The sequence below is a fragment of the Gallus gallus genome, chromosome 2 (genome assembly GCF_016699485.2).
Source record: "Gallus gallus isolate bGalGal1 chromosome 2, bGalGal1.mat.broiler.GRCg7b, whole genome shotgun sequence".
Lineage (NCBI taxonomy): Eukaryota > Metazoa > Chordata > Aves > Galliformes > Phasianidae > Gallus > Gallus gallus.
Genome location: NC_052533.1, coordinates 17,748,024 through 17,770,163, shown reverse-complemented (window position 1 = coordinate 17,770,163; position 22,140 = coordinate 17,748,024). Strand labels below are relative to the sequence as shown.

At 40.8% G+C, this 22,140-nt stretch overlaps 1 protein-coding gene across 1 annotated transcript in view; it reads right to left on the bottom strand.

Moving 5' to 3' along the window:
- The window catches only part of DNAJC1 (DnaJ heat shock protein family (Hsp40) member C1), a 92,991-nt gene that overhangs the window by 55,992 nt on the left and 14,859 nt on the right, over positions 1-22,140 (bottom strand). The window contains exons 2-3 of the mRNA XM_015282022.4: positions 4,408-4,509; positions 3,834-3,880 (exon numbers count right to left, since the gene is read on the bottom strand). Coding sequence (XP_015137508.2) covers positions 3,834-3,880; positions 4,408-4,509 — 149 coding nt within the window. The remainder of the gene's footprint in view (positions 1-3,833; positions 3,881-4,407; positions 4,510-22,140) is intronic.

Below are 22,140 nucleotides of genomic sequence, written 5' to 3'. Positions count from 1 at the left end.
CAAACACCTTTCTTGATTCCTTTAGCATATCTTGATTCCTTTACAAACGCTTCCTGTAATCAAGTCCACATTGTTACAGAGAATAGGCCTTGGAGGTAAAAAGCTCCTTAAAATGGCAACAAACAAGAAATTAAAATCTAGATTTTTGCCTAATTACAACTAATAGAACCGTGTAAACTGTTTTTGTGAATTAAAAACAATGAAAAGGTAATAAAATACAATCATCAAGCTTATTTACCAATAAGTGACTTAAAATACATTTCAGGAAATGAACCTACTTCTACATATCCTAAAGAAACTTTTCTGTACAAATTCATATGCTCTCCAATGTGCACAAGGCATGAAATGTTAAACAATGATACATGAAACAACCTACATGCATGTTTCATGTTAGAACATCAGCATGTTTTCATTATGCAGCAGTTAAAATGTGTAAGTGAAAAGCACTATCATGGCAGTATTATTGTATCCTGTAGTACAACTAATAGCATTAGAATACTTCACGAACAGCTATGAACCTTTCTCAAAATAAGCAAACTAAATTATAACTATAAAGCTATATTAGCTAATTTTTTTAAATAGAAGAACGGCCATATTTTAAGAAAGACTCCTGTCTTCAGCTACAGTAAAAATCCACCGATAAATATAAAAACAGAAAGGTTCTAGAACAACGATTACATTTAGCTGGCCAACAGATCTGCCTTTCAGAACACCCTTTCTGTACACACACAAACAATTAACGCCTCTGACATTCACAGAGACACGGAGGAAGGGTTTCATTAGACAGAGTTCTATTGTTTCAAAGCGAGTTTGTCACTCGCTCACACAGGGCAGGTCCTTTTACTCCTATTCGTACTGTTTCTGCCCTCCGTGTACGCACCACGATCAATGCTGGATTACATCACTTCTGAGACGAACAGCCAGAGGCAGGCAGGTACTGCGGGCATCCCCAAAAGGGGTCTGCAGCTCATTCTTCTCAAGGCGATGTAATCTTGTGCCCCAAACCATTTACACATCCCGTTTCAAAGGGATTCCCAGCTAAACTGCCAGAATGTGCCACCAACTAATTTGCAAGACCAATTTCCATCTCACCCCAGCAGGTCTTTGTGTTACTTTAGAAATAAAAACTAGCAATGCTGCCAAGGGGGAAAAAAATCTGGCAGAAAGCCTTGTTGCAGCTGACCCAAATAGTTGTCTCTGGAATTAGGATAAAAGTGAGTTGATAAGCCCTGAGACAAAGGGTGCAGCACCCTGTGCGTGGGCATGAAGGCAAACTTTGAGCCTCTTCCCACACAACAGATAACCAAATAACATTCCAAGTAGGAAAATGCCCAAAAGCAACCACTCTCTCCTTTCCTTTGCCGTATGGCTGCAAGAAACACATGAATTATCTTACATTACAAGAGAGAGGCAGCTCTTAGATAAATTACTTGAGGTTTGTTTTAAGGACACGAGGCGACAATTCCTTAAAGCAAAAAGGAGAAAATACTCTACTCACAAGCTCAGTGAGAGTTTACCATTAGACTGTGTATGTAATAAAGCTGAGGAACGAATGTTTTCTGAAAGTAAAGAAACCATACACTGTTGTTTATAGAATCACCAAGGTTGGAAAAGACCTCTAAGATCATCTAGCTCATGTTATTCCTAAATCACAAAATCACAGAACTGAAGGGGCCTCTGGAGATCACCTAGTCCAACCCCTGCTAAAGAAGGTTCCCTACAGCAGGTCGCACAGGAAAGCATCCAGACTATTTCTGAGTATCTCCAAAGGAGACTCCACAACCTCTCTCGGCAGCCTGCTCCACTGCTCTGTCACCTTCACAGTAAATAAGTTTATCCTCATGTTTGTATGGAACTTTGTATGTTCCAGTTTGCCTTTCCTATGTCTACTGCCCCTTGTTTTGCCGTTGAGCACCACTGAAAAGAGCCTGGCTGCATTGACTTGACTCCTGCCCATAACCCCTCCTGCAGTCTTCTCCAGGTTGAACAGCCCCAGGTCCATCTTTTCTCATAAGGGAGATGCTCTAGGCCCCCGATAATCCCTGTCACCCTCCACTGGACTCCCTCCACAAGTTCCCTGTCTTTCTTGAACAGAGGAGCTCAAACTGGACACAGCACTCCAGATGTGGCCTCACCAGGGCAGAGTAGAGGGAGGAGGATCACCTCCCTCGACCTGCTGGCCACATTATTTTTTAACACATTCCAGGATACCATTGGCCTTCTTGGCCACAGGGGCACAGTTCTGGCTCATGGTCAACCTGCTGCGCACCAGGACATGCTGGTCCTTCTCTGCAGAGCTCCTCTCCAGCACATCAGCTCCTAACTTGTACTCATGCATGCAGTTATTCCTCCCCAGGTGTAGGACTCTACGCTTGTTCTTGTTGAAAGTCATCTGGTTCCTCTCCACCCAACTCTCCAGCTTATCCTGCATATTATTTCCAAGAAATTATCTAACAGTAAATGCTACTTTATTCAAATATTTATTTATGATCAGTGACAGAAGTGGGATCAACCATATATCTGCACTGCAAACTAAAATACAACAGATATTGCCGCCTGTAGGCAAAAGAAGTTACTGCCAATGAAATCAATATAAGCCAGAGCAATCCACTTCCGCTTTAACTTCTCATTATTTCTACGCTATACTAATTAATAACATTTGCTCAAACAAGCTAGTTAAATTAGTAACTTTCATAATGTATACAAGGCTTAAAAACAATTTGCACAAGCTACTTCAGTACAGTCCCATGAAAAAAGACACCATAACATCTGCAAGGTCCCAGTAGCTTCAGGCTGGAAATAAGTTCCAAAAAGGCAATATCACACACTGGATGTAAGCAAAGTTACAAACAAAAAAGTGAAAAAGTGTTTGGGACAACTCACTTTTCAACTAAGCTGAACCATTTAGCTAATGACTTGTTTATTTCAACCTTTCCTTGATGAGGACTTCACAAGAACAATCTCTGCTGAGAGGAGAAATGAAAAAAACTACCGATTTCCAAAAGTACTTCTCTGAAGTACATTTTCATGACACTTGAAGAAAGGATCAAAGACTGTACTATCTGTACTATCAAACCAGGAGTCATGACAAGAAACCAAAAATCCTTCAAGAAATGCCTCACAATCCCCAGCTTAGACTTGTAAACCAAAAGATGCTTTATTAGAACACCAACCTAAATGTACTTTTATAATGGCTCTGTTTCTCTTACAATCATTAGCTCATTTGGACAGCCTCTTAAAAAGAAAAACAAAACAACAACAACAAGAGCTTCCAGAAAAGTACAGTTTTTCAGTCCTAACCCCTTCCCATACTTCTGGACCTGCTCTCAAAGCTGCAGGGACAATCATCAATTGTCAATAAAAGACGGTACGCACAAAGCTTAAAATACCATAGATAACACATCTGAAAGAAAAGCAACAAAATAAAGAGCAGAAAAAAGTGTTAAAGAAGGCATAAACTGAAGATAACCCCAAATATCACACAAAGAAACTTTTCTTGGAACACTGAGTTATGACTGACAGTTGAATCAAGGACTATATGTTCAACCACAGCTTTAATAAAACAGACAATTATATTTAAGACATCTGAAAAAAGTGATACAGTTGAGAAATGTTAAAACAATGATTTGCTCCAAATACTGGGTAGTTTTTAAAGCTTTTAAAGGAGGATAACGAACATATCACACCTATCAGCTTCCCCTTTCAGCCCACAATCAGAAGAACTGCAAACTGAAATTATGCAAAAATCATCCAAATAGTTATAATTAAGACAAACAGGACTTCAGTTTATCACTGGCATAAATGAGTATTAAGGAAACTTCAGATTAACTCACCTCTTCCTTCTTTCTTCATCCTTTAAAATCTCATAGATAGCCACCAACTACAACAAAAACACAAAAAGATATACTTAATATTACTTTAGAATAAAGCCTGTAAAATATTAACAGTAGTATCACATATTACATTTGCAAAAAAAAGAAAAAGTTCTTTAGTAGTTTTCACTTTTCTCCTTACAGCACTACGAATGAGACTCCATGTGCAAAAGGAATAGTGACATAATCATATACAAGCTGCCATCAGAGACACAAACAAGCAAGTCCTGCAGAGGACATTTTCCTCCTCTCATCTCTCCAAGTGATTCGTGTCTCAGTTACAAACAAACAAACAACAACAAACTACATATAATTTGTTTCATCCAAAAGATCTTCTTTAAATTAAGTAGCCAGTATTTAGTCATTAGCATATTTTAAAAGCTGAACTAATGACAACAGTCTCGTGGTTTTGGTCAGTAAAGATTTAATAAAAGAAAAAAAAAAATTAGATTCATTATTCTTACTAAAACATCATCATCCTATAAAAAGCTGACCCTATTTTCCCAAAAGTTGCATAACCACACATTGCACTTACTTGCCTAAACTGTGTTTCTGCATTTTCATCTTTGTTCTTGTCTGGGTGTAAAATCAGCGAAAGCTTCCTATATGCTTTCCGAATATCTGCTGATGAAGCATCCTGCAAAATGTAAACAGAGCAAACTGTCAGAAACGATTCCCAGAACTTTGCTAGGAAATGAAGACAGCCAGGACAGTGCAGGACATGAGGCAGTAACACTGGGGGAATCTAACCACCAAACCACACAACCAGCGGAACGATCACTGAGTCCATGTCATCTTTCATCTCTACTTCCTTTGTTATTGGACATTCATTACAACAATATTTGTCAAAATTTTCAAACACTTTCTTGCTTAATATCATAGAATCATAGAATGGCCTGGGTTGAAAAGCACCACAATGATCACTGAGTTTCAACCCCCCTGCTATGTGCAGGGTCACCAACCACAAGAACAGCCTGCCCAGAGCCACAGCCAGCCTGGCCTCGAATGCCTCCAGGGATGGGGCATCCAATGCACCTACTGTGCCACCTGAAAGTTCAAATAAAAACTGAGAATTATTGTAACCAATATACCTTCAAGTCACCATTTCTGCAAACTACTGTGCTCAATTTCCCAAACTTGGGACTTGCTATGAGCTCTTCCCTTACTAACATTTACATGAAATTCACCAAAGGGATTTGCATTCGACTTCAGCTTCACCACCTGTAAACGTGTATTTTGCTAAAGGAGCTTCAAATTGCAATCCTGAGGCTGTTTTGTGGCACCGACATCATTCTGTATCTTGATGGTAAACTGGCACACGTTTTGGGAGAAAAAAAATAAAATCCAGAACATAAAATGCATCAAATTAGCTGCACAACGCACAAATTCCTAAATTAATGACTGCCATGCAGTACATGCTATGAAGATATCCAGAAAAGGAAGATTTTGAGGGCTGTGATATGTGCTATATAAGTGTTACCCTCATCAGAAGATCCACAAAGCTCCAAACAGAAACAGAACTACTTGCATTCTATTACAAACATGACAAAGGCAACATTTTAGAAATAAAGTATTCTTCTGACAATTTTAATTTCTTGACTTTATACATATATTGTTCCCAATATAGTCTCTCTCTCAAAATTACAGTGTCAACTGGGATTAAAAAACACCAAAAAGACAGATCTGAATTGGCTGAGAGAGGAACAGAGCTGAAATAAGATAATAATTAATGCAATACTGTAATTAGCCTGTCAGGCTTTTTATTATAAATCATTATTTTCATTTTAAAAATTTCGGTTTTATAACACAAAGGTATAATAATGCCATACACCACTTTGGGCCAGGAGTGAACATTAGAGAAAGATTTGGGAGAGGAGAAGGGGAAAAGGAGAAAGTGGGGAAAAGCGCAGTATTTGAGAAAAATCAGCTATGAAATGATGCTTTGAGGAAATTGGTATTTTCCCCTCATGTGAGACCAAAATGTTCATATTCCCTTCTCTGTCCAAAGAAGGTGTTTTGATTACTCATAGGGAAGATTTCTCCTGAAATGACTGCATCCGCATTTTTTCATTTTCATATTTTCCAGCAGCTATTCCTACGGCACACAAAAGCCGAATCTGAGTGGGTAAGTACCAGCTTCCTTCCGTCTCCATCACTGCAAATGAGTTGCCTCCAACTGATGCTATACAATAGGATTATTTTTAACTGTTGAAGGAAGACACAGTGATGAAACAGATGTTCTAAACACAAACTCACAAGATGCAGGCTTAACGGAATTACATGAAATAAAGACAAAAACATAACAGAAACAAATCGTTTAAAAATTAGAGGTTGAGACCATGACAACCTCAGGAAATGAATCCCTCCAGACTGTGTGAGGGACAGGCCACAGCTTATTCCTTCTCTGCTACATACTTTGATGTGCATGGTATTATTTTTGGAACACTCTTGATAAACCGTGTAAAACCCGATTGAAGCATATTTTTAAGAGCTGTCTGGCAGTGTTCTTCCAACTACTTTAAACAACAGACAAGCAAAAAGGTTATGATGTTTTCAGTTTTATCTGGACAATTTCAACTTGAAATTCATATGGGAGCAGCACAAGTTTTCATGGTTTTATGCTTAAACAAAGCAAGAGATCCCAAATCAACTTTGAAAAAGTAAAGTTGCTTAAACATGTACGTTGCTTCATCCTGAGAACAACTATTTCTAGATTTACAGAAACAGATTATTCGTCTTATTTACCAGAAATAATTGAAAGATTGTTTTGTTTGCCCTATCCTACCAACCCAGTCAGCCACCTCAGAAACCACATGGGCTCATCCTTAATACAAACTACAGTATTTCAACACTACTACAGCAAATAAAAATCAGGAAATAGTTTTCTTATAGTCTTAGCTGAACTATGAAAGTGATCTTTATTAACGTATCAGCTAATTGTAATTAAGCCCTCAAAAGGTAAAAAAGGGGACAATAATAGCAATAAATGACTAAATTGTTGCTATAAGTGATTTAATCACTATTGGTCCACATAAATTTCAGGAGCAGCAGTAAGACTGCCAGTTAACTGAGTCTTTACAACATAAAGCAAGAAAACGTTGTGTGTTTTGAAAATCAAGTTCCAAATGTGTTGTTAATGTGTGCTACCTATGGGTAAGGTTAAGCATCGTCAGGAGAGGTTCCAGACCCATCAGGAGTGTCCTGAACAGTCTTAGAGGTACAAAATGGAGTAATTTAATGAAAAGCCTCTCATCCCTATAGAGCTTCCTAGCAGTGTACGACCCTAAAAAGAATACAAAGAACAATTATTTTCAAGCTACTAAAGAAGCATCTACCATATTGAAGTCAGCTGTTCTAACAGACTTTCACTTATAGCTGACTCTGTTGGCCACTTTCCGTAATGGCTGTGCAGCAAAACACCAAATTAAAGAGTCAGCGCTTTCTAAGAGTAAGGTATTATTTCATATACTAGGCAAAAATCCAAAGACTAGGGAGAGAAAGCCAGGACCACACTGGTTTTGCTTGTTTTAAAGATAAAGCTGAGAAGAGGAGCAGGATGGCCTCATGTACATTTCTGATATCTCAATCTCAGTTGCGAGAAAGGAGGGAAAAATAAGATCTGTATAAGCATATCACTTAACAGCAGTAGGAGCTGGTATTATTATAGATGAATAGAGACAGCATTAAGCAGTTTCTCCAACTCTGTTCTTCAGGTTGGCATGTCATGCCACTGATACAGCCAGATGAGTGTGCGACGCTGCCTCTCTCATGTGGAAACAAACATCAGAAGCACTGCCCTATTCCTCAATAACTATCCTGTGACAGCAACATTGCCCCATAAGACTCCCAAGGCTGAACATCTCTTTATGATCCTGTTTCTGTTTAATGGATCTTACAATCCCAGAACTTCTCCACAACACATAATTTCACTTCAGGAAGGAAAAAAGCAATACGCCATCATGCATACATACTTTGGGGGGGGGGGGGGGGGGGGGGGGGGAGGGGGAGGAAAAAAACAAACCAAAAAAAAAACCACACACAAAGATAATGCAAAATGGATGCTCAAACCTGAACCAAAAGCCACTCAGGTGCCAGCTGAACAGCTGGAAAGCACACAGACAAATTAAAACAGAAAAGGTGTTTTATACTAGAATTAGTTCTCAGAAACACGAAACAAATCTATATTTTGTTAGGTTACAGATGGAATATGCATGGAAATATATGCAAGTATTCTTGAGGGAAGTTTTTAATTGCTAATACTTTACTGAACAAGTAGAGTTATCAGGTGTTTAGGTACAAGACTTCTAGGTAGAATTAAGAAGTTCATCTTTCAAACGTTTTATTGTAAGCCTTTCACTACAACCAAGTACTTTAACCCAGAAACAAGCCAAGCATTTGAAGGAATCAACAGTCAAAAAAGTTGAAGACCTACTGAAGGAATTCTGTTGGAATTCATGTCACCTTTCTAAAAGGTGATATACATCAGATTCACAGGGTAGGGGAGAAGAGGAAATAGTCTTCTCTCTATTTATGCCATTTACTTTTAGCAGCTTCTTCTGTTCAGGCAATTAAAACACATATAGCTAAAAAATTATTTCACCCTGCATCATTTCTATGTTACCCAGTATTATCAGGAAAAGTACATAATTAGACTACAAATAAGATACGGAAAAATTAAGAATGGATTTTTTTATCACAACTGATAACAGAGCAAAAATAACGTAGATTTGCTTTTGGTATTTTTAAAATGACATTCTTGTTGAAAATGCATAAAAGTTAGAAGATCTAAATCTGATCTCAACAGCCTATACTAATTTAATTCAGAGTCCCACCTACAGAGCTCGCTTCCACCTCTATAATAAATAGAAAAAATGGTGTAGAGCACTACAGCTCTGTATTACCCCATTGCCTTCCATGCCTAATGTAACTATGATTACTAATGAAGCTTCCAAAAAAAAAAAAAAAAAAAGCCTCACTGTGGTCCCCAGACAATTCTTGAACACATAACGCATCAGATATTGCCATAGGCAAACAATGATTGGGTCAAGGGGAAAAAAATAATCAATGTCTACATAGTTTTCACTTACTAACATATACAATTCAAAACCTAAATTGTTCCCTTGAGTGCAATGCAGTTACTGAACAAGACTTAGTTACTTACAATTTAGCAACTGCCTCTAACACAGCAAATGTGCTCATTTCATCTTAGGTTTTGAATATGCTTTGATATCTTCGATGTCTTCAAATAGGTGGCGTTACCTTCACTAGCGATGGGAAGGCAGTGGTCCAGAGGACAAGCACGCTGACAGAAGTCACTTTGCTACTGACCTGCTTTTTGCCCAATCGCTTATTAATGAGCTACAAGAGAATGGCACCAGTGCATCTACTTCATCGTCGTGCTGCTGAATAACTGTAGAATTTTCAGCCACGTGAACTACTGCAGCTACAAGGCAGCCCAAAATGATGACTGTACAGTGCACGGTATAAATGTATCTGTAATGTGAAATCTTGTACCTATAAATGCCCTCAGGAGAGGCAGGCCTTCATGAGACAAAATGTATCTTTCTTAGTCTCCATGAATTATAAATCTACTGATTAGAATTCCTTGGTTTGGTTTTATTTTAAATTAAAGAGCAATTCAAATGCATATGGTTCCTTCAATACCATTTTCCATTCAGAATTTGCATGTAGAAGAAAGGGCATAAGTCCCATTTGGTAACCGTGAAGTATACAAGTTGAACGGCGCAGAAAAAGAAACAAAAAGTGAGCTTTGTAAACATAACATTTTCTATTTTTCTTTGGTGAGCCTGCGGGACACACAGACAGCCCCACCAAAACCCACAGCACAAAGCAGAGCAGATGACCACACAGAAGCTCCAGCTGACCACTGAACATGAGATCGCCATCACAGCCTTCCACCCGGTTGTTTCCACGTGAGGCCCGCAGAAAGCTGCACAACCGACGTTCAATTAGAAAGAAGCTCAATAAAAAGAAAGGGTGAAGACACTCCTCTTTTTCAAGGATGTAAATTGAGTTCAACCCATGTTTGCTGCTCCGCTGCAGATGGCTGCTCCAAGCACACCCAGGGAGGAGGAGGTATTTGCTCTGCTGCAGAAGGGGCCATGCATCTCTCAACATTCCATTGATTTAAACAGAATAACAGCACAGCAGGGAAATATGTAAGAACCAAAAATAATGCTAAAATGGTGTTTTAATGCTTTTTTATTTTGCTAAGTTTTAAAGCAATTCATGAAATGAAAATGAATACAAACCAGCACAATGTATTCCTGTAGGCTTCTGATAACTGGCACAATCCCTTAACTGGCATGCTTGTTTCCAGGGGAGTGTGTCAGATGAAAGAAGACTCTGTTTTCAGCCTAGCATGCCAAATGAATGAAAATTCTGCTGCCTCATGCTTGAGAAACCGAAAAAAGAATGTTCTCTTCAGCACATGTGCACAATTACACACGCTCAGCTTTTCTTGATCATTCTGAACAACAGCGTTTATATGTCATTTTTTTTCCTTCTGCTGAAACTCTTTTAGCTTTTCTACTTATGTTTTCAGCAATTGATTATTTAGATATCAAAAAATGAAGAGACCACTGCCCTGTATAAGTGTAAGGCATGATTTAACACGAGCTTTGCATCTGAGATACGGAGAACACTCACTGATTCGATCAGAACGTTTTTAGAATTACTCCTCCGAATTCAAAATGGAGAAAAAGCTCCCAAACAATAACCGAGAACATAATTTGAGCCAAAACAAACTAATCTGAAATCCTGATGTTGTTAGGGTTTATTTTCTTTCAGGTTTTCTTTCTGGGAGCTCAAAAGTAAGGAATAAGTAGGTGTCTTTCATTTATTTCACTTTTTTTTTTCTTTCCCTGGGAATGCTGTTACGTATTTATTATTCTATATATTTATTGTTTATACACTTACACAATGTTGTCTGTATGTTTACACAGTAAGACCACTGCTTTCACAGCCCAAGTGGGCAGGGACAGCAAAGCACAATGTCTCCTGCAGAGCATTTCTTGCTCAATGCCTTTGCCCCTCGCTACAGCAAAGACGCTGTGCTGTGCTCACACAGCTGTGGAGCACCACTGTATAGCACTGAAGATTTTTGGGTATTGGATCTGACAAGTTCCAACCCCTCCTTCTACATAATCCCCAAAATATGCTGCTGCTTGTTTGTTTATACAGTTTTCATGCTACATTTCAGCTTTAGTATGTTTCTAAGTATGTAAGGAATTAAAGGAAATCAGAATCAGCAAAGCTACACCCATACAAGGCCGTTCTCTTCTCCTCCACTTGCTTATCCCGTTCCCATCACAACCCGCCAGCAGAACTGGCACAACTGACTCGTACTCTCCTGCACATCTCCTCTACCCCTTCAAGTGACAGCTTCCCAGACCTCAATTTAAGCATAAGTTTTGAAGGGATATTACTAACAACCGCGGACTTAAATGATGAAGGTCTTACAGAAAAAAAAAAAAAAAAAAAAAAAAAGACCAAAATAAATAAAAAATTCTTAAAAATAGCACATACACACACAGCTCTGGCTACTTTCTCATTACTGAACTTTCATGCCACCTGAGTTGCTGCTGTCACTTTTGTGACTGTATCTTTAATTGACATGTATGCTCGATAACAATGTAAAAGCTTTTTGTATTTTTGAAAAGTGTTTATAAACAACTTCCAATTCTGATGTCCAAAAAATGAGGAGAGAAGGTGCATAGGAGAAACAGGACATAGGATGTATGGCCAAAAAAATCATACAGCCCTACAAGAAGCCATTAGAGAATGTTTACCTCTAACACAGAAGCTGTTAAAATCTGCCCTCTGCCTTACACATCAGCACAGCACTGACATGGTGAGTAATCCCCACAGACATCTACTTTCAAAATAAACGTCACCTATTTGTTAGTAACTTCCTCAGCTCCATCAGCTGGGAAGAACACTAATTCGTATGCCCATACATCCACCATACGTATATTGTCACATCCACACACAGATGCCAATTTAAAAACTCACGTAAAGAAGTGTACCTCCCCAGCTGTCCTCAATGTTTATACAGTGCTCCAATTTATATTTTCAATTGTTGCTCAGCTTCACAATTCATTTTAAGAGCAGGTAAATAAAAGCTGCTACCTAAACTGGGAATGAATAGATAGTGATCATTTTCTTAGTTTAAATAATGGTTTTAATACATGACACTCCTTCACCAACTGACAAAAACACAGCTAATGTGAAACCAGGGTGCAAAGCAAGCTGGAAAGAAAAAACCCATACCCTGCATAGTTAACATTCGTATCAAAAACCAAAAGATGTATCAAATAAGATGCTGGGAGCTCTATCCCAGATCCACCCATGCTCAGTATTTCAACTACTGAGTTGCAGAATCACTACTAAACCAGCTAACACCAGCCTTGGAAACCTGAAAAGATGCTGTTGAACAGAACTATATATTTTTTAAAGATCTTGAAAAATTGCAGAATTGCTCTGGAAGTTTCCTAAGGGAAAGACTAACGGACCACATGTGGACAGAAATCACCAACCACACCAGCACAGGACGGCACAACGCGGCTGGGCAGAATGACCGGCCCCTCACAGCCAGCAGCACACCGCTGCCTGCCTGGGCAGCCCAGCACAGCCGTGACACCAACTGCACGGTGCCCAGCACCTGCCCCATATCATGTCTAAGCAGCAGCAGCTGAATAATGGCACAAGCAGCTCAGGTTAGATGCACTGCAAAACTCCCAGTAGCACTGTTAGCTCACTGCAGCACGGGCCGACAAGGCCTCCATGGAGGGCCAATCTCACACACATACATCAGGCGTGACTCAGCTTTAATTTGTTCTGTCACAGCAGGGTACAGTAGATCACTAACATTCCTGTACTTTAGGATTCAAATATCCCTTTGATGATCAATTTAATCATTACACTGACAATATTCCAACTGGATTTACGGTGTCTGTTTAAAGGGACAGGGCTGGCAGACAGCACTCTTGTCACACTGAAGGTGACAGCTCTTGCCAGAACGTGCTGAGATTTTCACAGCACCTCAGAGGTCACTGGAAGGAGTAGCAGTACCAGGAGGTGCCAGGAAGCACTCCTGTCTGATGAACGTGAACCCCATTGGGCCCTGCTCCAAGACTGGGACCGGTAGGCAGTACTCTTATTTTCCCTGTTACAGACCAGTTACTCTGAATTACTACAAAAGTCATCCTGTAGTAGGTGTTCCCTAATACACCATCCTTACAATCCGAGTTTAGAAGACTTTTTCCATCAGTTATCAGCCCTAAGACTAGCAAGGCACCATGAACAGCCACGATCAGCATGGTTTCCTCGGGAAGGCCAAAAGGAAAGTAGTTCTAAACCAGGTGAAGTTAAAAAGCAGACAGGAATTTCAACAAACAGCATAAAAAATTTAAGCCAAATGAAGCTATTCATTCAAGATTGCTCTGTATTCGGTGTTTTTCAAACACATGTTTAATTTCTGTAGCAAAAACATCTAAATGAGGATATGGTTGAGATACTGTAGTAAACCACATCCAAGCAAAGCACACTTTGAGGGGCACCTCTCTCAAAACACTGTATGTTTTAAAGTAATATTTTAAAACCCTAATTAAACTATTTCCCACTGTTTAGCCAGTTTCTGTGCCATACGATCATACTGCTGAAGCAGCTATTTCACAGAAATTTCATAGCTATTTTTCTTAGCTTCGAAACAGCTAAAATGGTCTCCTGAAGTTGAGTTTTGAGATGTCAGTGTAGTTCTGTCTGCAGTCTTGTACTGGCTTGTTTGTCCTTCCAGAGCCTGGAAGAAGACAGGGAGAACTTAAAAACCTTCTTGCTCTCATTATCTGCTACAAAATACACATTTGGTTTGGGCAAATCCTTAATAACTTTCTCCAGAAAACAATCTTAGCTAAATGAAAGGCAGAAGAAAGCGACCAGAGCATGAAGGTCTCATGTGCGGTTACATTTTCCTTCAGTAATATCATATTACCAGAATGTTTCTCTCTTCTCTCTCTCAGAGCAATAATTGTTTCACCATTTATTTTTGGCACACAGAACAGAAAATGTCTAATGATTTCACGATCATAAATAAGTAAATAGAATAACAGAGGGTTTTTTCTCTATTTTTTTCTTCTTCAAACCAACTGATTAGAAAAGGCAAAATGCTGCATATTTTTAAACAAAGAGTTTCACCACAGACTATGTTAAAGTAAGTCTGAGACTATATAGAACATGAACACCTCTGAAAGCCCTAAAAGGCATTCAGAAACAGGTATTAATTTACTCAAGATGTATTTGGGTGAGTTTTTTCCTTCTTCCTCCCCTCCCCCTCCCAAACACATTGCTTTAAATAGCCAGGTTTATAAATAACTACCAGCAGCATTTATCAATCTCCTTCCATCTTTATTTAGACTACTTACTACCGAACTAGTTAGGATTTAGCCCTACCCACCATGTAAAGGAGTCACATAATGATCCCTTTATACTCATTAACTACCATTTTAATGAGCTATTACTACCTCGGGACTCAGAAGACCTCAGGGAGGTTGTAACATGCCACTACCCATATAGTAATTCACTGCTGAGTTAGTACATAGCCTCCTTGAAAGAATACAGGAATGCCCTCCATCACTCGCTGTAGTACAGATGCCACCGTCAGCAAAATTCCTGTATGTAAGGCACAACCCAGACTGAAACCTAATGAAAAACGTCTCAGTTAAACTCCAATAAGCTTAACAGATTACCCATTACTACAGCCCACTGCTTTATTGGAAGTAACCACCCTCCTAACAGAGCGAGCTGAAAGCCGGAGCGCTGCCCCACAGCACCACCTCAGTCTGCTGGCACAAAAGGAGCACATCTGATAAAGGCACAGGGCAGAAAGCAGAGGACATGGACATCCCAAATGACTATTCACAAAACCTGACAGGGTCTTTATGAGCTGTAAATTGGCCAACAGATGTTCAAAGGAATCTGAATAAAGAAATCAAGTTTACCATTAGGAACAATCAATTAAAATTTACACACAATGAAGTTATGTACAACTGAAAGGTACAGTAAAATGGAATTGAAAAAAAAATCTTGCCCTTATTAAAAAAAAAAAAAAAGCCATACATATGCCACGACTTGTGATAGAACTGACTTGAAGACAGCCCCTCCTGTTCACTGGTAACTTAATATGGAAAACTGGGAGTATGGTCACTAAGAAAGCCTACCTGATGTTATTTGTAGTGAGAATGAGCCGAATCACCCTGAAGGAAGATGGCTGCCTCCCACACTTCATGGCAGCTGTGGGCAGAAACTGCTACACAGCAGCGTGCTGTTCCCTGAACTGCCCTGCTTTTTTGGTTAAAGTGTTTGCAGTGAACCCAAATGAGAGGCAGAAAGTTGCATGTGCCCAAATGAGAGGCAGAAAGATCACCTCTCTGCTTTCCATAAAACCACTCCTTGCAAGCAGTTACTGCTCTTTTCCTGCACTACCTAGGAGGCACCCAGTTTGCTGCAGGAAAGGAGGAAGTAATTCACACGGATCCCTAAGATCTCCCCTTCAGTCTGCAAGAGCTAGAGGGAGAAAAAAACAGAACCAAAGGCTCTGCCCACGTGGAGAGCCCCTTGCAGCAGGCCAGTGCCACTGTGACAGCAGCACTGCGAGGCTGCAGCCAAACCACGTGCTCTGACATCCCAGACAGGTCCGGAGGAGGCAGTGGGCAGGGATGTACAAAGGGCAGAAGCTGAGACGATCAGTGCAGAGGAAACACTTCCCTGTCTACTTGAAAGTGTTTTCCAGTGCGACACACAGACTCAATGCTGCAGCACCTGTGAGGGCACACACACACCAGCCTCTCTCCTCACTCAGTCTTAAAAATAATACCACCACCACAAGCCTTCTGCTGGGAAGCAAAGCAGCCTGTCAGCACTGTCACAGGGATGAGAGACAAAACAATAGCTCTCACTGCCTGAAGTCACAAGCAATGGAGCAAACAGGTCTGTCTTCCAGCCACTGACAGGGAAAGGCAGCGTTCACCCACAGAGCCCCATCTTTGAGTCATGATGGGAGATACAGAGCTGGACAGCTGGAAGGAATACATCTGTGTGCTCTGTCTCCAGTTTCATCTCCTCACCATCAGAAGCAAGAAGCACATAGGAGGAATTCTCCCCTGGCGCTGGAAGGCTCTGGCTGGCTCCTCACCCTGCAACAGCCACAGCCAATGCAGGAGGGACCACAGAGGGGGCTGAACCAAGCAGGCAGCAAGACAGACTGCAAAAGGAGGAAAGATCAAAATAAAGGGGAAAAGCATGCATTCTTCCATGGCTATGGAAAAGAGGAATTAGCAGTTGAGTGAGTAGCAATAAAAACTTGGCACAGGTTGCATCCCATTAACTATGCTACCAGAAATCTCTTTCAGCCAACTGACTGCAGAAGATAGTGACTATTACTAATTCATTTACTTGCCTCTCAACATAGGATTACAGGATTATCAGCATTAAAGATAACAGTGAAAGTTGGGAGATAAAACTCTGATCCCACAGTCTCTGGTAGAAACACTGATAAATGCGGAGCATTTCGAAACCAAAAGCCGTAAGGAAAAGTTCTGCTTCGCTTAAGTCCTGTGGCCATAAAGATACGGTACAACGTCCCCTACATTTTCAAGTTATACACAGAAAGTCAAGACTTAAAGAAGGATCAAGAGACAAGCAAGAACATTTAGTGAGTAACTCCTGTCACGGGTGGGGAAGAAAGAAATGAAACTGTAGGTCTGTGAGCTGCTGCGTGGAAAAGAAAGGCGTGTTCCTGACAATCTTACGAGTATAAGCCAAAGCCACGTTCCCCTCTATCGCATAACCTCAGCCATGGAGTTGAATCCAAGAAATTGCATCAGCCAGATGCAATTTCTTCCTTTGTAACTTGCTGGGGTGGGGGAAGACTTTTTCAGATGTAAACAAAAATAGTAATAAATTTTAAAATAGGGGTGGCAGAAATACTGCAAAGTTATTTCTGAGAGTCATAGTTAAGTACCGCTGACCAAAATAAAAGAAACATTTGCTGCAGGGCAATGAAACTGCGGAAACAGGAAGAAAGGAAGGAGGGGACTAACGTGAGTGTTTCCTTACCCAGCTCGCCTCTACCACCCGTGCCAAATAAACCCTGAAATCTGACAGAGCTCGTATATGACACAGATAACAATGGGTATTCTGAGTAGGTGAAGATTTTGGAGGTCCCTGGCAGCTCCCTGCAGCCTCTCCTCTCGCCGTGCCCCAGTTTCGAGCTCTGCACAGAAGATGAGCGCTTGCCCAGGGAGAGCTATTCAGTGCTGCTCTGCACACATTTGCCCATGTGTGGCCTCATCTGCCTGTCACCACACGCTATTCAAACACGTTCTGAAGACGTGGTTATTTGTTTTGAAGTCCATCACAATGGCACCAGAGTTCATCAATAGCATCATTCACCTTTGTGGTATCTTTAAGACAAGCATGCATTACTGTCCTTTTTTTTTTTTTTTTTTTTTTTTTTGGATTGCAAAATGAGGCACAGCTATCTGGGGTGCTAATTTTATCACAGATAGGATCCTTCCGAGTGCTTGGTATCAAACAGCATTCCATACTTTTCAGGGCAGACTTTAATCGACTTCAGCTGCAGCTGCAAGCGCTCGCTATTTCTGCACAGAAGCCCCCAGTATCTCAAATTATGCAACCAGAATTGCAGAGCACTCAAATCAATTAGTCACCACTTGGGAAAAGTTCCATTTAAACGACTCGCCTGGCATCACATAGGAATTCTGTGGCAGAGAGAGGAACAGAATCCCGTCCTCAGGGGCACTTTCCGACTGACTGCTTTACCCGTGGAACCGCTTCTTCCTGCAATCCTTCCCCCGCCCTACCCGCACCTCAGCACCTACAGGTTACAGTTTGTGCAGACAACAGCCTCTTTCAGCACAGAAGCCTGAAGCTGCACTGCGGCCAGATCTCTCCCCGAGCCTGAATAAATAAAAACTATGTAGGATATAACGTAGCAAATTCAAAATCATCACAATAAGCACAAAGAAACCAAACCATGACTCGAGACATTCTGAAAACTGACATTCCATAATTTTACAGTATGCGTTCCCAGAATTCTGTCAAGGCCTCCAGAAGTGGCACTACAGCACAGGATTTGTTGCAGGAAATAGTAGAAAAACAAGTAGATTTTAAAAGCAGAACAACGTCCATCCTGTGCATAAGCAGCGCAGCCATGCTTTATAACGCCAACTGAAGAGTAACAGTGGTTTTTCTCCCCTGCAATAAGCCCATGCTCTCTGAAGAATCACTTTGACTCTAAAAGGTTCTACACAACTGCAGAACAGCCTGGCTAGCCATCAGCGTACCATTCCAAACTGCAGGCCTCCAGACAAACCTAACGGAGACGGCCTTACTCCCGAGCACAACATAGGCGTGCACTCAGGCAGCACCTGCACAGCACGTCTCAGGGGCGGGCAGCCATCGGCCAGCCCCCAGGGCAGCGCACACAGCAGACCAGCATCAGGCCAGGCCGGGTGTGGGTGGGCGATCCCACGAGGCGCGGTGCCCAGGCAGCTGCCGGCCCTCCTGCAGGGCTGGCTGCGCTCTGCCTCCAAAGCCCCAGAAGCATTTCCCGGGCACGTTCTGCGAGGCATATGTATTTTTATCGTCTCAGACAAAGAAGGACGAGACCCAGCACCTTGCAAAATCTCTCAAGTATAATGAAAGTAATGAGATTCTAAAAATAATGGCAGCCACATGAGAAACAGGCTCAGCTTTTTAATTACCAATTTCGTTAAGGTGCAACGGAGCTCTTTGTTAATAATTCAGTATTACTGCTCCACACGTGAGCGCACTCCAGAAGTACAAATGAAGACATCTACTTTCAGACCACTATTTTTTATCAGAAGTACCAGGAATCTTGTCAAAATATAAATGCGGGCACGCTGTATGGCACATAACCCCGCAGCGCTGCGCTGCTGTGCAGGGCTGGGCAGCACGAAGCAGCACAAGGCGGACTGCCATAGCTTTGTATCACCCGCACCTCATTTTATCATTGCATTTAAAATAAACCGTTTGGGTAAGAATTAAAAACCTCACGTACCCTGGAAGACAAACTCTGTCAAGCCAAATAAACATGAATAATTTTTCTTTGAGTTAAAAAGAATAAAAAATGAAAAGGAAAAAAGAAAAGGTTAAGAATGTACATATTTGTAGTTGCGCTTCTGAAACACGATTTCATGTTTTCTATATTGGATGGAGTTTTCCTGTACTATACAGAAGAATAACTTAAAATAAAGACCGACGCTATTCCCACATGGACCAATCGAAATCTGCATGAAATTAAAGCAGTACTTTGCATATGAACGCGGCAATTCTGCACGTTTCTAGGAATCCCAGGACTCACACCCAGACTCACATGCAGTCAGGTACGGCTGCTGCAGAGCCACGTGGACAGCCATAGCCCCAGATCGATGGCAGGGCACGGAGCTCTGATCCAGCAGTATTTGCAGACCTTGATTCAGACTGAAATACCCGTAAGATGGAAAACTCAAGGCATCTGTACTAGCAAGACAATTTTACATATGGAGAACAGTTTATTTTACCCAAGAAAAATCCTTCTATTAATATTTGATCTCGAGTTGCAAAAAGAGCCCCATTTGTAACAGATTCTAAACATAGCAAGCATTCCCTGAAAAACTGCAATGAGGGCAATTTCCATAATCATCCCAGACGGACTTTACGAACATGTATACATACATCCTGTAATGTTTTCTACCCGAAAGACTTTACACGAGTACCTTTTTTTAAACAGGTCTGCATTGCCACTCATCTCTTCTCAACTAACAGCCCTCGATGACACCAAGCGAGGGACTGGGGGAGGGGGCAACTCTCAGAGATGGGGGAATGACCGAAGGGCCCATCAGGATGTGTGACACCTGGAACTTCTCTATCAGTGTTTGGACCAACTGAGTGAAAATGAAAACAGTTTTCCAAGACAACCACTCAAGGATATTTGTTCAGTTTAATCTTCCAGTAAAACCTGATACAAAAAAAAAAAAAGCTTTAGCAGTAAGACAAAAAAAAAAACCAATGAAATTTCTTCCTTGCTTTCTTCACTGGAAAGGTCTCCGGAGTTCTTTAGCTGGTCTGAAATTTAGGCAAACAACAAATAAAGGCACGCAAACAGAACGTGGCTGCTGGCTGCATTCATGTGCTGCAGCACAAGGAAATTAAAATTCTGAAGTGCTCTCACGGTAAACCAAAACAAAAACCTGAAGAGTGAATTCTACCAGCAATTCCAAGTTCTTTCTTCCAGCTTATTTACTCTGCTGTCATTAAATACTACAGCAAGAGATGCTATTGCCTCTCAGGTTTATATCATCAGATTTTCATGAAGTAAAATAAGACCATTTTGATGATCTTTCCACAGAAGGGGAACTTCAGATTGTTCCCACCCATTCACTATCAGTATTAATTAGTGTCTCTTTTCCATCACTATGAAAGAGTCAAAATGAACTCCCTGTTAGTGCCCAGCCTTTAGCTGCAGCACGGCACTTCACTTAGCAGCGGCGGCGCTCAGTACTGCCCACAGATGCGGCATCGATTCTTTGTTCAAAACCCAGTAACGCTCAGGACAATTCAGTCCACGCACCGGTTGCTACTTTTTGCCATCTTCTGCCTTTTCCAAGAACTCGCTTTGTTCCTTCAACCGAAACAGGAAGTAGCAGTTTGAGCTCTGCTCAGCACACCAAGAAAAATAAAAATGCCACCTAAAGCTTGTGGCCGTTAAAGCCATCGAGCAGCCTCACAGTTTTGATGGTGACGTTGGTACAGGAATACGTGCAAGAGACACTTTCAAAGTGAGAAGTCGTACAAGAAAAGGAAGAAGCTAAAAGATTTTTAAAAGATGAAAATGGATGTGCTGTCTTTAACAGAGATGGAACCTCGACCATTACCTGCAGCTCTCCACCAGGTAAGGAGACACAACCACAACACACTGCTTCTGGGGAATTGCTACCATGGCACTGTAGAGTTACATGCATTTCAGTTCTTGACAATCACCTAGGAAAACAAAGCTGAATCTGCACATACACGTGTATTCTTTCCGTATCTGATTGTTGGCAATTATGCCATTCAACCTGGCAAGCAGACAGAGCAAGATTAACACCAACTCCCTAAAACAAATTCATTTCACGTTCCAAACGCTCTGATCACGTCGGTAGTACCTTTCAGATTTCAAATTCCCCTAAATCAAACAGCAGCAGCTGGAGAAGCATGCACCAGGTCCTTTCAAAATCACACTGAACCACAGCAGCTAACTGCTTTCACAAACATGAAAATAAATGCAGCCAACTTATACCACAGTAAAGGAAAACTGTTATTTTCTAACAAATTTTATTCAGAACACACTGATAAGAAACTCATCTTAATACGATTGATGAAGAAATGCCTCAACTTCACAAGGCTTTCAGCCAGGCTTACAGACAGCAGCCAGGACACAAAACGATGCACTCAAGTGCTTCTTTAAAAATAAGAATGCTTTTTAAAAATAAGAACGGCAACTGAAATGAAAGTAAATGTTTGATAACTCCTGTGAATTTTTTTTTCTATTTCCAAGCATGAGTTTACACAGTACTGTCTTTCACAGAACTAAACCAATCCCACTAATGATAAAGATATTTAGTAATTACACAGTCATCATTTGGTTTTTCACTATTTTCTCTAATTAGTAACGGGCTGCACTTCCACAAAACTCAACAAGCCAACTCCTTCCTCCAGTATTCAAGCAAAAACCATAACTGCAAAATACCAGCAATGTGGATTTTAAATGAACGACTTCCATCCATTCACTTGCTATTATCTGTATGGATGTTTTTGATACTCATTCAAAATCACTTACATGTCAAAGACACTGCATGAAATTGAAACCTTAACTAATGCCAAGGTTTGACCCAGGATCCAAAATAAATCTATATGTACAGACCCTTGTACCTACACAAAGCACCAATTACTTCAAATAAGGTTTTGTCTGTGTACTGGAGTCCACCCATGTGGAGCCAATTACTATAGCGGGGCCATTATATGGTTCATTTCCCCATACCAGCTTGGCAAGAGGTGTACATGGGTGTAGGAAGTGCGAAAGAGCCTTCGCTAATAAAGCGCCTCAAACACACATACACACATTGCAATATCTGATGTTACAGCAAACACTTCTTCACTGAGACCGTGCCGTGCACACAGGAAATAC